This window comes from Mustela lutreola, chromosome 7 (genome assembly GCF_030435805.1).
Source record: "Mustela lutreola isolate mMusLut2 chromosome 7, mMusLut2.pri, whole genome shotgun sequence".
NCBI classification, from domain to species: Eukaryota; Metazoa; Chordata; class Mammalia; order Carnivora; family Mustelidae; genus Mustela; species Mustela lutreola.
This window is the reverse complement of record NC_081296.1, coordinates 8,211,295-8,226,035: the sequence shown is the minus strand read 5'-3', so window position 1 is coordinate 8,226,035 and position 14,741 is coordinate 8,211,295. Positions and strand designations below refer to the sequence as shown.

The window sequence follows — 14,741 nt, the reverse complement described above, 5'->3', positions numbered from 1 at the left end:
AGATTTTTTTTTTTTTGGTCACAGTAAGAATATCACTTTCCTCTTCCGGGAACCCCTGGCACAATAGTCAGGTCCAGATGGCCTGGTTTCTACCCCCAGCCTTGGCCTGGGGTGCATTATCTTGGCCTTTGCCAAGGCTTCCATTCTGGAAAAATTATCATGCGGTAGCTGACTAGTTTCCCGGAGACATCCTCAGAGAGCAAGAGAAGACTCCATTTCTCCTGCAGCCTGGTAGTGTTCAGCAAACGTTCGAGCTGACTTCGGATGACTTTTTGTTATCTGGACACTCGTGGTCTCCATTATGAATGCTGGTTCCTGAGCACTGAAAGGAAAGGGTAGCCTCTCCCAGCACGATCTGAGGATGCCCGTCAGATGACAGTTCATCTTGGATAGGCTGCCATTTCAGTATAACCGTGAAGACCCACTGCACAAGCCCTAACTTATCTTTATATCTTCCTCCGCCACATCCATGACATTGGCTGGCACGGTCGTAGCCAGGGGGGCATGGAGCGTGGGGTCAATTGTGAAGCACCTGGAGGACCTCTATTCCTCGTCAGCCTGTGGGGCAAAGCACCCTCGTTTGCTAGTCAGATGAGTCTTGCTTCTATGATTTCACTGGACTTTTGTTCCAATCTCTCATTTCCCTCCTGTCTCACTCACTGTAAGAGTGGACCCCATTGCATTTCGGAGTGGCGGACTGCCCCTGATCACCAGGTAGCATTCCATCTGTAGTCACAGTAAGAGGGTGAGCAGTACTGCTTTCTTCACCTCAGTGAGAAACTCTGTCTTTGACTTCTAACCCGAAACACCAATGTATGGGGCTCCTGGTGGCTTCGGTCAGTAGAACGTGTGACTCTTGATCTGGGGGTTGGGAGTTCGAGCCCCACGTTGGGGGTAGAGATTACTTAAAAGTAAAATCTTAAAACAAAACAAAGCAAAACACGCTAATGGAACTCATTTGGGATCAGGGATGATGGCCAAAGACTGCCTGTCTCTGACGTCACCAAACACGTCAGCACAAAACGGACACTGAGAGAGGCAGATTTCTCTCTTCTACTTTACCTGATGTTCCATACAGCCCTGTCTCTTCTCCAGAGAGACTGGACTTATTGGTCCTACAGGAAGTGCGGTGTCGGGGCTAATGGGGCCACAAGTCACTGTTGCCGTCACTAGGCCCATAGACTGCCTCATGTCATAGACTCAGCTGGGAAGGAGACAAAAAGCCCCAGGGCATCCAGATGGCTTTTTACTCACAGACGGCAAAAGGAAGACCAGCATGGTGCCAACTTCTCACACCCCTAGTCCCACAGGAGGACATAGAACTGGAGGGACCGGGACAGGAGGTATGGTGGGAGGTCACTGTGGCGAAGGAGCCAACTGTAAACTACAGCCGAGCAGGGGCACGGCCTCAGGCTGCTCTCTACGAGGAGGCGGGGGGACGAGCCCTGCACTCCACCGGAACTAGAGGGATGGAATGAGGCATGGGCTTGTGGTGGTCTCCCATGGATGGGGAGCCTCCCCACCCGGCAGCCTGTGGCCCCCTTGCTGCAGGAGGAATTGTTGTTCATTCTGTCAAGACTCAAGTCAGTCACCTCAGGCCTTGCCTACACAGCCTATGGAGGGACGTGTGAAGTTGTAAGGATACTGGGTTGGGCTGTGACCCTGCACTCACACCCCTTCCTATGGGTAACCCTCAGCCCCAACCACGAGGCTGAGGTCTCGATAGTTTTGTTTCGCCTGTTGTTGAATTTCATGAAATGGAACCATATAGAAGGCACATTTTCACATCTGGCTTTTTTCGTCGACGTGTCATTGAGATTTGTCAATGTTGGTATGCGCACCCGTGGTCTGTTCCTTATTGCTAGAGAGACATTTTGGTCACTTCCGGTTTATTTCGGTCCTAACCTCGCTCTCCTTCTGGAATTTCCATCACTCATATACGGGAATCTCGTGTGTTCCTTAGGCTCCCATTTCTCTGTTTGTTTTTTTTTTCCCAATGTATTTGATAGAAAGTGGGGCAGAGGAGGGGCAGACGCAGAGGGAGAAAGAATCCTCAAGCAGACTCTCTGCTGAGCACAGAGCTCAACACAGGGCTCCATCCTGGGACCCTGAGATCACCCCCAGGGCTGAAACCAAGAGTGAGATGCATAACTGACTGAGCCACCCAGCTGTCCCTGCTTTCTCTTTTTTTTTTTTCCTCTCCCTATATCTCAGATTAGATACCTCCTATTAATCCATCCTCAATTTCACAAATAGTTAATAACTATTAACCATAGTTATTTTTAAGTCCTTGTCTGCCAGCTCCAATGTCTGGATCATCGGTGGGTCTGCTTCTATTGTTTCTTTTTTCTCCTGTTCATAGGCCCCATTTTCTATCCCCTTGTGTGCATGTTTTATAATTTCTGATTGTAGGTTGCATGTGGGGTATAAAAGAAGGGTATATTGATGAGCACCGAGTAATATATACAATTGTTAAATCACTATATTGTATACCTGAAGCTAATTTAATACTATGTTAACTACATTGGAATTAAAATAAAAAACATATAATAATCTTCAAAAAGGAAAAAAAAAGGGTAGGACTTCAGACTATGTTATTCCTCTCCCTTACCCTCCATCCCAGGGGAGCCAGTCACCTCAATGTAATCGGGCACTGAGAGGAGTTGGGGCAGAGCTACAGTTCTGATAAAATTCAATATTTTTCTGGATTGTCCCTGTCCCTTAAGAGTGACCCTCTTGGATTTGGGGTTGAAAGCCTGGCCAGCCCGTATTGCTCTAGTCCTTCAAATTCTTTTCTGAAATTCTGAGGTTAGCTCTTTAGCCTCCCAAACCACCCAGGTTCAAAATCTGGCCAGTATTTTGAGGTGGGGCAGTCATTATTTTAGCCCCCACCACGTTTTTAAACACTGCAGCACTGTGGGACTTGCCTTTCTAGCCCAACCAGTACTCAGCTGGCCGCAGTGCTCCAGAACTCAGCAAATGTTCCATGGGGAAAACTGGCTTGGCTTTCCAGGCTCCTCTAGTGCCCATCCCACGACACAGTCCTTGCAAGAATCACACACTGTTCGTTCCTCTTTTTCCCATTAGAGTCTCCCTGGTCGGCACAATGTTGCTCACTGGAGATGCCCCAAATCAACAAATGTCTGGGAGAAGAAAATAATAATCTATCATCAGTTCACCTTGGAAGGTATCTTTCCCACTGGAAATTTTGTTCATCTGGTCCTTATTCCTTCCACCGCTCCTCTTTCTTTTAAAAAAAATGATAATTTTCAGGGCACCTGGGTGTCTCAGTCCATTAAGTGTCTGCCTTTGGCTTAGGTCATGATTCCAGGGTCCTGGGATTGAGCCCTGCATCAGGCTCCCTACTCGGCAGGGAGTCTGCTTCTCCCTCTCCTTCTGCTTATGCACTCTCTCTCTCTCTTTCTCAAAAATAAATAAATAGGGACGCCTGGATGGCTCAGTTGGTTGGACGACTGCCTTCGGCTCAGGTCATGATCCTGGAGTCCCGGGATTGAGTCCCGCATCGGACTCCCAGCTCCATGGGGAGCCTGCTTCTCTCTCTGACCTTCTCCTCATTCATGCTCTCTCTCACTGTCTCTCTCTCAAGTAAATAAATAAAATCTTTAAAATAAATAAATAAATAAATAAATAGGGGCACCTGGGTGGCTCAGTGGGTTAAGCCTCTGCCTTCGGCTCAGGTCATGATCTTGGGGTCCTGGGATCAAGCCCTACATGGGGATCTCTGCTAAGCAGGGAGCCTGCTTCCCCCTCTCTCTCTGCCTGCCTCTCTGCCTACTTGTGATCAATCTCTAAAAAATAAATAAATAAAATATTTTAAAAATACTTTAAAATATTTTAAATATTTAAAAAGAAATATTTAAATACTTTAAATTTTTTTTTAATTAGAAAAGTAAAATAAAAATGATTTCGAGGTCATTTCCTCCTAGCTGTTGCAATGGGAGTAATGGTCTGTGGAGACCCACCTACCACATCCTACCCAGAAAACAGAAGTTCCTTGGTTCTGCTTTTTATCACTTCTAATGATAAAGACTTCTTAGTATTTTTTCTTAATCACACTCTAACTTGATTTCCTCTTGTTTACACAAGTTACAGTGTTTTTTATCTCTGTCAAAAATAGATGTGAACTACTTCCTCAGCTTTCTCAAGGGAAGGCCATTTTACCTCAAAGTTCTTGTTGCCTTGTTCTTGGGAGCAAGAGATCCTTCCCGATTTCTGCTTTTCAGTTTGTTCATACCTCTTTGTCTTCGTGCCCTTCTCTGGTGCTGCTGGGAAAGTTTCTGATGATGATTGTATAGATTTGGGGGGTCTTTATGGACCTAGAGGAGGAGGTGAGAGCTCCCCGCTCTGCGACCCCATTGCTCAGTAGACTTGTCTCGATGGATGAGCTCCCTGGGAAGCTGTACTCTCTCTTCAGTCACCCCAGCCCCCTTTTAGGGAGACTCGTTTTCCCTGGCTCCCCTCCCCTCTCCCCTGAGTCTCTTATGACTGTCACACTTATCATGTCAGCTACTCCGACATTTGTCAGCTAGTGACTTTCCAACATCAGTGGCCAGGCTTTGCCTCCATCTGGGCTTCTAGACTTCTTTATTTTATTTTTTTTAAATTTATTTGTCAGAGAGAGAGAGAGAGAGAGAGAGCACGCACAGCGGGGGGGAGGGGCAAAAGGAGGAGCAGCAACACCAATGTGGGGCTCCATCCAGGTACCCCAGGGATTATGACCTGAGCCCAAGGGAGACGCTTAACCCACTGAGCCGCCAGACCCACCCAGGGCTTCTAGACTTCTGTGTCACACCTACATCCCCATAGGCCCCTCAGAAGCGACCTCTCCAAACTCCCCACGGTTCCTGCAGTTCTGCTCCACTGCCCGCGACCCTCCTTCAGGAAGGACATCGCCACCGCCAGAAGCCTGTAGACTGTCTCCCTCTCCCCCGTGTCTCGCATCCAGGGGCTACGGACCAGGTCAGCTGTGACCCCAGACACTGCCGGTCCCCCCCTTCCCCACGGCCACAGCATGGGCCCCGCCCCCTCCTCCTCAGGCCTGCCCTCCGGAGGAGCGCACATGCCGAGAGCACTCAGTGGACACAAGTGGTTTTATTATCTCCGCAGGGACGGGCCGACCGACTGGAGCTGCGTGGCTGCCGGCAGCACGGAGTGGGGAGGAGCCGGGGCCGGGCCTGGGAGGAGGCGACGGGCCGCGGGAGCCGCAGGGCGGGAGGTACGAGCTGGCGGGCGGGAGCCGGGCCGGCCTCACCGGTGCCGCTTCCGGATGCTCTGCAGCTCCTGGGAGATGGCACTGAAGCCGGGCCGCTCCGCGGGCTCGTAGGCCCAGCACTGCTCCATGAGTCGGAACACGGCGTCGGGGCACAGCTCGGGGCAGGGCAGGCGGCCCCCTGTGGGGACAGGCACGGGGGCGCGGCAGCGTGAGGAGTGGGCGGGGGACCGGCAGCCCCTGGGGTGCTCCCGGAGCACGGGGAGCTGCTTGCGCCAAGGGGTGTTCTCGGGGCGCCACTCCTCAAGGGCCCCGAGGACGCAGAGGCCCTGACCCCGGTCCCACAGCACGCGGTCGGCTCTGCAGGCCTGACTGGTCGTAGTAGGAGGGACGCGGGAAGTCCTCCCGCCCTTGCGGTGACGGGTTAGCGCGACAGCACTGGGTGTCTGGTGGCAGCCACGGGATGGCCCTCGCTGTGCCCTCAGGGCGGTCGGGGACCCTGGGGAGCCCAGCCCGAGCCTCGGGAGAACCGCGTGGGTCCGAAGTGGCCACTATGCGGGGACGCCTTACCCTTTTCCACAAACTCCCGCGTCTGCTGGTTGCTGAGGTTGGGGTACGGGGGGGCCCCCAGGCTGAAGGTCTCCCAGAGGAGGATCCCGAAGCTCCACACGTCGCTCTCTGAGGAGTAGCGTCCTGCGGGGGGGGGGGGGGGGGGGGCGTGAGCGGCCCTGTGCGCAGCCGCAGTGAGGCCCCAGCCGTGTGGCACCCGGGGAAGGCCCGGCTACCGTAGTTAAGAGCCTCCGGAGCTGTCCACTTCACCGGGACTTGTCTGAGGCCCCCGGAGGCTGCATAGATCCCATCGGCCTCCTCCCGGGACATCCCAAAGTCACTTATCTTCAGGACGTTCTTCTCTGTCACCAGGCAGTTCCGAGCCGCCAGGTCCCTGGGTGGGGGCGGGGAGGGGGACAGTGTCCATGCAGCCACGACCCCTGCCCAACCCCGCGCTCCAGGCACGGCCTTGGACAGAGCTGCTCACCAGCCCCAGCCCCTGGTCTACGGGGGACAGACAGCCACCAGGTCTGGAGTCCATGCCTGCCCTGGGCAGGGGTGGGAGGGGTGTGGGGGGTAGAGATGGGTCCAGGCCGCTGAGGGGGGACCCTTCCAGCTCTCACCGGTGGATGCAGCACTTGCTCTCCAGATACTCCATGCCCGCGGCCGCATCCCCCACCATCTGCAGCAGGGTCTTCATCCGCAGGCGGGAGCCCTCGGTCCGCAGGAAGGTCAGGAAGTCGCCCCCTGGGGGTGGGCAGCAGGAGACCAGGTGAGCCATGGGCGGCTGCTTCCCCACCCCTCCACCCCCCCACCCCACCCCACCCCCGACAAAGCGGTAGACCAGCTTCTTTGGCTCACCCTGCACAAGCTCCATGACAATGTAGATGGGCTGCTTCTGGGTGCAGACGCCAATGAGACGCACGATGTTGGGGTGGTTGTACTGCTTCAGAATCCTGGGGGGCAGCACCACTTAGCACCCTGGTTCGGGGAGCCCTAGGAGCCCCGGGGAGCCCCAGGAGCCCCAGGGAGACCAAGGGAAGCCAGGAGAAGGCAGCAGATGAGGAAAGCATGGCCTGTGAGGCCAGCAGACCCAGATACCTGCCCTCAGGTGGGTCACTGGACCTCTACCCCTCGGCACTAGGCAGGGATACCATCTGTGCAGTGCGGGGTGAGGGGCATGAAGATTAAGCTGAGCATGTCACCTCATGCCATGCACAGAGGAACATCGTGTATGTGGAACTGTGGGATTGTTGCTTTATCACACACCTTGCTTCCTGCAGAAACTTGGCCTTGAGGTCAGGTGGGAGCGTCTCCCGACAAGACTTCACGGCCACCAGAGTATTGTCGGCCCTCAGGCGTCCACTGAACACTTCACCGAAGTTCCCCTGAAAGGGCGCCAGGCTCCTACCAGTTGTCCCCAGACCAGGTCCTCTTCCTCACTCCCAGAGGCTGGCCCTCATCTTGTCCCCACCCACCCTTCACTGTCCCCACACCCAGACTGCTCAGCTGTGCTCCACAGGCGTCTACCCCCTGGGGGGGGGGGGAGCCAAGGTGGTGTGCACGGGATAGGGAGAAAATGTTACCTCAGACATGCCACACTCACAAGGAAAAGTGACACAGAAAACCCCCAGATCTTTCCCTTGAATTGAAAACCCATTCTGATTCTTAAGGAAATGACTCTTTCCTTAGGAGATATTTTACAGCTCATGGATATTGCCCCTGAGGAGAAAGGGCCTGCCTGGGTGGGGCGAGGAGGCATGGGGGTGCCAGCGGAAGTGGTGGACGGAAAATAAGGGCATGCAACTCACCCGCCCAATCTGCTCCCCCAACACCAGGTCCTCGTGGTTTAGCACCCACTTGTCCTGGGGAGGGAGGGGAAGGAGGGTCGGAAGTCGGTGAGGGGATGGGTGCTGGGCCCTGCAAGGGACGAGACGTCCCCCACCAATGCTTTTTTTCATTTCTTAGCACTTCGGTTTATTGGTCTGAAAAATGGGGGCTGGGCAGCCTCAGGATCACACTTAGATGACTCTGGGGACCAGGCAGGTGCCCTCCATGAGGGAGGCTCAGCTCTGCGGGTATGTGTGTGTCCCATGGAATGGGCGTGGCCTTGAGATTCCAAACCTAGAGGGAAGCTGGCCCCGAGGAGGGTGGAATCACGTTGCACCCCCATATAGACAGGAGCCTGGGAAACCCTTCCTGCTCTGACGCTGTGTGGCCTGGGTGGCATGGCGGGGCCAGGCACAGGCTCACCTTGGGCACAGCCCTGTTCAGGACGATACCGCTCTTCTTGGTGAGGGGCTGCTGGGAGCGTAGCAGGTGGTCGATGAGCAAGGGGATACTGGGAAAGCCGTCCCCTTCCAGTCGGTATAGGTTCTGTGGGGCAGGGGAACCCAGGGTCAACGGCCTCCTTGCGGGGGGAGGGGGGGCGCTTGTACTGCAAGCCTGAAGCCGTTGGGGGGGGGCGCCCATGCAGAAGACCTGAGCTTGCGGCACAGACGGGGTGCTCTCTGTGGCCCCTTTCAGCTCCGCCAAGGAAGCAGTGGACGTAGCAGCCAGTTCCTGCCCTCCCAAGGCCATTCTCCCGTGGAGGCGGGCAGGGGGCGAGGCAGGGAAGGCCAGAGGGCAGACCTCACTCACGTCAGTGGACTGGATGATGAAGTGCCGGGGCTGGCCGTCCCACAGCACAGACAGCACGTACTCCTGCTTGCCCTGACTCTCCCGCACCAGGAAGTCCCCGGAGTGTGTCAGCAGCTCAGCCACCTCTGCCCGTGGGATGGCCCCGTGGTACCACAGCTGCTCGTGCAGCGGCTTCTGCACCTCTGGCACGAGCTGCAGGGGTGGAGGGAGCTGGCAGGGATGGGGGGCAAGGAAAGGTCATTCCACCAGTTTGCCAGGGGAGGCCACCAGGACAGACAAGGGTCAGCTGGGGTCTCTCTCTCTCTCTCTCACATATGTCCCTTGTCCTCACAAACCACCTGCGTGCCATTAGAGCCCCAGGAGCCAGCAACAGACGGAGTCAGGCTCGCTCTAGGCAGAGCTGGGACAGGAAGCCCGGGCCGGCTGATCTCAAACCAGGCTTCTGCCTTCTCCTCCAGGCTCCAGCTGCCCAACTACTCCCGGAGCAGGGACAGCCGGGGGTACCAAGGCTGCAGCACATATTGCTTAGCAGTACGTGTCGGAGACCCCTGGCCCAGCCCACCTCTTGGAGAAGGGCAGAGCTGTGGGCCCAGGCTGGGCTCCACTCACCGAGAACTTGGGGCGGAAGATTCCCGAGATGTGGCTCTTAAGGATCTCCAGGGTGGGTGTCCTTCCCCCTTCTCGCTCCTGCTCCTGAGGCCAGGGACAGACGTCAGCGGGTGGCCAGGCTTGGGGAGGGGGAGGGCAAAAGTGAGGAGCGCGCCCGGGGATGGGCGGGCGAGGCCAGCAGGGCGGGCAGTGGCAGGCAGCTCACCGAGGACGACGTGGAGTGGCGGTCGTCCTGCAGGAGCAGCACGGGCGGGGGCTCCCCGGGGCCCAGCTGCTCCAGCTTGGCCTGCAGCAGCTCCTGCTGGGCCTGCAGCTTGGCCTGGCTGCACAGAGCCACCTGCAGCCCCTGCAGCGCCTCCTGCAACACCTGCTTCTTGGCCAGCAGCTGCACCCTGCAGGGGGTGGGGGGGACGGGGAGGGGAGGGGAGAGGGGCTCAGCCCTGGCAGCAGCCAGCAGCGGTCCGCCCAGCGGGCGAGGGGGGGCAGGCCAGGAAGCTGCTGTGGGCGAGCCGTGGGTGGGCGAAGCGCTCACCGCTCCCGGGGATGGGTGTTCTGCTCCTCGTTCCAGAGGTCGCGCTGCAGCTGGGTGACCGCCTCCTGCCGGCTGAGCACCGTCTCCGTGGCCGCAGCCAGTTCATCTGTCACTGAGGTCAGCCTGTGCCCGAAGGAAGGGCCATGTGAGAGCCGGGCCCCTCAGATGCACCGCCGCGGAGCCAAGCAAGCCTGGTGGGCCACAGCTCTGCAGAGGCGGTGTCCACTGCCCCCCACCCCTCCCCCCAGCCCAGCCCCCGGCCCCCACGCACGTGTGCTGCACGCTCTCCACGGTCAGCTCGTTCAGCTGCAGCTCCCCCGCAGCCAGCAGCTCACCCTCCTCAAGCAGTGACTCATCGAAGGTGACACAGGGTGGGATGTCAGGTGTGGACCTTTGGGGCGACAGTGCCCCGTCAGCGAACGGGAATGGGCTAGAAGCCCTGCTACCCGGCAGGAGCAAGGAGGGGCTTACCCATACTGTCTCAGGAAGCCTTGGTACTCAGTCTCGGGCTGGATGCGGGCAACCGCTGCCGCCATCTCCAGGTGAATGGCCGCCACCTCGTCCTGCACCAGGCTGCTAATCTCCAGGTACTCCTGCAGGATCTCCTTCCTGCGCCCAGACAGGAGCCCTGGTCAGTGGGGCCTCGGGCCGGGCCAGGCTGGGCAGCGCAGCGTGGGGCCCCTGACGCTGGCTTTGGAGGGGCCAGCGCTTGAGCCTCCCCCTCCCTCTCATTTACCAGCCAAATAAATGACCACAGGCAAGTTACTCAATGTCTCCCTTATCTCCGCTTCCCCGTGTGTGCCACCGGGACACTAGACCTTGTGATAAGGACCCCGTGAGAGCTGGGGTGCAGAGCGTGTGGTGCGTGCGGACTGCTCGGTAAATGCAAGTACAGGTGCACCTGTCCCGGGCTGCCAGCCCCACGCTGGGGGTCTGGGGGCTCTGGGTTCTGCCATGCTGCTGGCCCTGCACCCACGTGTCCAGTCCCAGGCCCTCCCGGAGCTGCAGCCTCACACGGCCATGTACCTACACAAACGTCCCGTGCCAGACGTCCCTGAGACACCGTAACCCTTGGAGTTGAAAGGCAAACTCCTGTCTCCCAAACCCGTTTCTCTCCTTCATGTCCACGTAAGTCAGCGGAAACTCCAGTTTCCCCAGACACCATCTCACACCTCACTTCTGGTTCATGAAGAACCGGCCCGGCTCTGCCTTGGGAGTACCCCTAACGGAGACGGCGCTGGCCCAGCAATCCGCACTCCTGCAACAGCCCCCCTCCTGGCCCCGTGAATTCTCTCCTCCACACAGCAGCACCCAAGTCCCCCAAAGGCCTCCTGGCCCCTCCGTCACCCGGCAGTGCCCCAAACCTGGACCCGTCTGGCCTCGCAGCCGGCTCTGGCCCTCCCCTCCCTCTGCCTGGCCTGTACTGGCTGCCCTGCTGCTCCCGGATTTTAGGCACTCTCCCACGCCAGAGCCCGTGCACCTGCGTTTCCCTCTTTCTGGAACGGTCTTTCTCCAAACACCCCATCCACCCCCATTTACCTGAGTATCTCTGAGGCTTTCCCAGAGCACTCTATGGAAAGCTCTCCCTCCTCCCTGCCCGCCTCCCCTCCCCTGCCTTTCTCTGTTCCTTGTACTGCCACCCACACATGCTGCCCCTCGTCGTTACTCTTTTCTCTCTCCAGTACCGTGAACGACCCTAGAGGACAGATGCTCTTGTCTGTGTTGTTCCCTGCTGTACCCCAGAGCCTAGAATAGTGCTCCGTTCATACAAGAACACCTTGCAAGAGGGACCCTGGAAAAGCGTGACCCAGACACCAGCCGGCGGACTCCACATCTCAACCCAGCACCTGCTCCCCCGGGCAGACTCGGCCTCTGGGGCTGGCGGTGGGGCTTACGGCAGGGCAGGGGCGGCTGGGGCTGCGACTTACAGGATACAGGCCATCTCCTGGTGCAGGTCCTGCAGCGACTGTAGCAGGCCGGGGAGCAGGAGCTGGTGGTGGTGCTGGTGGTGCAGCTGCGCGGCCCGCACGCCCAGCACGTAGCGGTTGTGATGAGCGAACAGCTTCCACAGGCTGCGCACATACTTGTCCTTGGCCTTGTCTCGGTCCTTGTCTGCGGGGGGCAGGGAGAGGTCGTGCGGAATGGCACAGAAGGACAGATCCCCATGGGGGGGTCAGGGCTGGCTTGGGATTCCCTCTCTCCCAGGAAGGGAAGCCACACACCTTTGCTGGCCTCCTGGTACTTGCGTCTGGCCTGGGCGCTGTCCCGTGCCAGGACTCGGTACTGGCTCTTCAGCTTCTCGATGTCCTGGTTGTGGGCCTGGGGAGAGACGAGGGGCCAGCGTGGGCTAACAGCTCCCTGGGGCCCAGAAGAGTTCGGCCTGAGGCGAAGCCCTGCAAGGGTCCTGCAGTCCTGGCGGGCTGCGCACCCTTGTCTGTCCCCCGGGAAGGGCCTGCAGGCCTCTGGGGCCCAATGCTGCTGCTGAAGTGAGAGCAGAGGAGCTGGTGTGAGGGCAGGCGCCTGGGAGAGGCAGAGAGGGGCGCTGGGCAGGCTCCACCTGGCCCTCCTTGACCTAGAGTGGTACCTGGAGGCACGTGTGGCCAGGGCTTGGTTTAACGCTCTGTTGGTGCCATCTTGAAACTCTTCATAATTTTTTGTCAAGAGGCCCCGCATTTTCACTTTGCATCAACTCCTGCAAATTCTGTTCCTGGTGGCAGGAACAATGGATGGCCAAGAGCAAAGTTCTGATCCCAGCTCCCCTGTTTATGCACTGGGATCCTTTGGGTAAGTTCCCTCCCTTTCCTCTAAATCTTAGTTTCCCGGTCTGTACAACAACTTAAAGGAAAGACAAGACGAATCTCTTAAAGGGCCAGAAGTAAACACTTCCTCAGTCTCTGTTGGAATCCGCTCTGTCACTATAGGTCTGTAACAGCCCCAGGTAACGGGAAAATGAACAAACGGGCATGGCTGGGTTCCAGGAAAAGTACCCCATAAAAGCAGGCTGACCCCCGAATTAGATGCACTTCTGGGGAGCCCGCCGGTGGGTGGACAGTGGCCACCAGGGGCCGCTGTGGGTCCGTGGGAAGGCTGGGTTTGGCACAGGTGGAAGGGGTGTGGCGCAGGGGTGCTGACCAGCACTGGGAACCTGGGAACGGGGCAGGTTGAGCAGCCTCCAACCTCCTCCAATCGCTCAACCTCTAGACCTGAGCAGCAGGGCCAGGTTCAAATGCCGGTGGGCTGACTTTGCACCTCCGTGTCCCCACAGTGGGGGCCCCCACTGCTGCTTGTGGTATCTTTGACGCCTTTGGAGGAGCCCGCCTAGACCAACAGCAGACAGACCAACCCCAACTGCTCTCGCGGGCCTCAGAGTGCAGGGCAGTGAGGGGTGGGGGTTACAGATGCGTGCGCCCTGCAGGCAGTGGCTCAATCACTCCCCTTTACCCCCAGCACCTGGCTCGGGCGCGCACTCAGGGGACAGAAAATGCAGAGAGGCCTTGTTACAGACCAGCCCAGGAGCAGGGAGGAGGGACGGAAGCTAGGGCAGGCCTGCGGTCAGGGACTTGCACTTCCCCCGTGAATCCAGGGGCTCTTGTGCAAAACCAGCCCATTTACTCTCAGTCTTTGGGCAGCCACGGCTGGGGGAGCCCAGGGCCACCGACCCACCTTGGTGAGGTCCTGCTGCAGCTGCTGCCACTGCTCGCTGTAGGTCTTGCGCAGCTGCTGCCGCTCCCGGATCAGCAAGCCCAGCTTGCTCAGGGGCCCTGAGTTCAGATCCTCCGCGTGCTGCCTCAGCAAGCGGCTCAGGCCTTCTGTCTGGCTGGTGATCTCTGCCCAGGACTGTACGACATGGGACAGGCGAGACAGCGAGTGGGGACCAATGGCTCCCTGGCCCGGGCCTGGCCAACCCTCCAACCCTCCCCAGTGGGCTCTGGGAAGGGAAGGGACAGGCAGGCAGAACTGTCCCTTCCCCCCCAATCCCCCTTCCCGCGCCACCGAAATTCCTGTCAGTAGAAGGCAGGAAGGGGACGAGGAGGCCTAGGGTCCCCCAGAATCCCCACCTGGCTGATGGGGCTGTTGGGGCTCATGCCCCGGCCCCCACTGTCCTGCAGGGACATGTGGTGCAGCAGCCCTGCATACTCCCTGTCGCTCTTGACCCGCTGGGCCATCCACTTCCTCATGCCCTCCAGCAGCCGCAGCTCGGCCTCCTGCATCTGCTGCAGGGCCCCGTGGCCCTGGGCGCTGCACAGCTCTGAAGAGAAGCCCATGGTGCCGTCCTGGGGGCAGAGAGAGGAGGGTCCACAGCTGGGTAAGGCGGCAGCTGAGGATGGAGGGGCCGGCCAGAGAGGGGGGTGGCAGCCCGGCAAAAAGGAGCTGCCGTTGGTCAGGAGGTGGGTCCTCTCCTTCTGAAATGCAGCCATAGATCCAAAACGGCAACTTGGCCTGGGACGCCCGGCCCTCCTTGCTTCCCGAGTCTCCGGCCAAGGCCTGGCGCCAGGGAACCCCTCCCTCCCCAGGCCCTCCTACCCGCACCCTTCCCAGGGGCTCGGCGCGCCCGGGACCCTCCTCCGGGCTTCGGGCAGACACAGCTTGAGCCGGGCCCCTGCCGTGCCACGCGCGCCCCACCCGGGGGGGTGTCCCCCCTCCGCACCCCCGGCCCCTGCGGCCCCCCGCCCCCCGTGCGCCTCCGGGGTCTCGCGGCAGGTTTACCCGCGCGGGCAGCTGCTCCGGGGCTGCCGAGGACGCCTCCGGGACGACTCCTGCCCGACTGCGGCCCGGGCGACCCTGGCCAGTTCCTGATTCGGCTTCCTCCTGCCGCGGTTTCGGCTGGCCGGCCGGGGCGGGCCCGGCGAGGGGAAGGGGCGGGCGGGAGGGCCGGCGCCCCCAACGCCTGTCGGCCCCCCTGCCCAGCGCGCCGCGCGGCCGCGGAAACGGAAGGGAGGAGGGGGCCGGGGAAGAATGGCCGCGCGGAGAGCCGCCTGCCGGCGCCCCCAGGGCCAGGGCAGCGCCCGGGAGCGCGGGGAAGCTGCCGCTGCGCGGTGGGGGCCTGGCGCCCGGCCAGGGCGGCCCAGAAGGGGAAGGGGGAAGCCTGCTCCGGGCCTCCCCACCCCATCGGATTCCCCAAGGAGCGCTCAGGCGCCAGCCAACATGTGAATAAAATTTCCAAGTAAATATCCCCGAGGA

At 59.2% G+C, this 14,741-nt stretch overlaps 1 protein-coding gene across 2 annotated transcripts; it reads right to left on the bottom strand.

Annotated features, from left to right (window-relative positions):
* Window positions 1–5,093: 5,093 nt before the first annotated feature.
* FES (FES proto-oncogene, tyrosine kinase) lies at window positions 5,094–14,553 on the bottom strand. Of its 2 annotated transcripts, XM_059179951.1 has the most exons (19): window positions 14,268–14,552; window positions 13,619–13,834; window positions 13,224–13,397; window positions 11,783–11,879; window positions 11,489–11,672; window positions 10,032–10,169; window positions 9,832–9,951; window positions 9,561–9,683; window positions 9,234–9,420; window positions 9,029–9,112; window positions 8,420–8,629; window positions 8,033–8,155; window positions 7,591–7,644; window positions 7,049–7,167; window positions 6,641–6,735; window positions 6,403–6,526; window positions 6,016–6,173; window positions 5,801–5,923; window positions 5,094–5,411 (listed from the first exon to the last, which is right to left on the bottom strand). In XM_059179951.1, the coding sequence occupies exons 2-19, from the start codon at window positions 13,823–13,825 to the stop codon at window positions 5,269–5,271; spliced, it is 2,463 nt and encodes an 820-aa protein (XP_059035934.1). In that variant the 5' UTR covers window positions 13,826–13,834; window positions 14,268–14,552; the 3' UTR covers window positions 5,094–5,268. The 2 variants fall into 2 exon arrangements, with proteins under 2 accessions (XP_059035934.1, XP_059035935.1); XM_059179952.1 differs by lacking the exon at window positions 7,591–7,644 and having other exon boundaries at window positions 14,268–14,553.
* Between the last annotated feature and the right edge of the window lie 188 nt (window positions 14,554–14,741).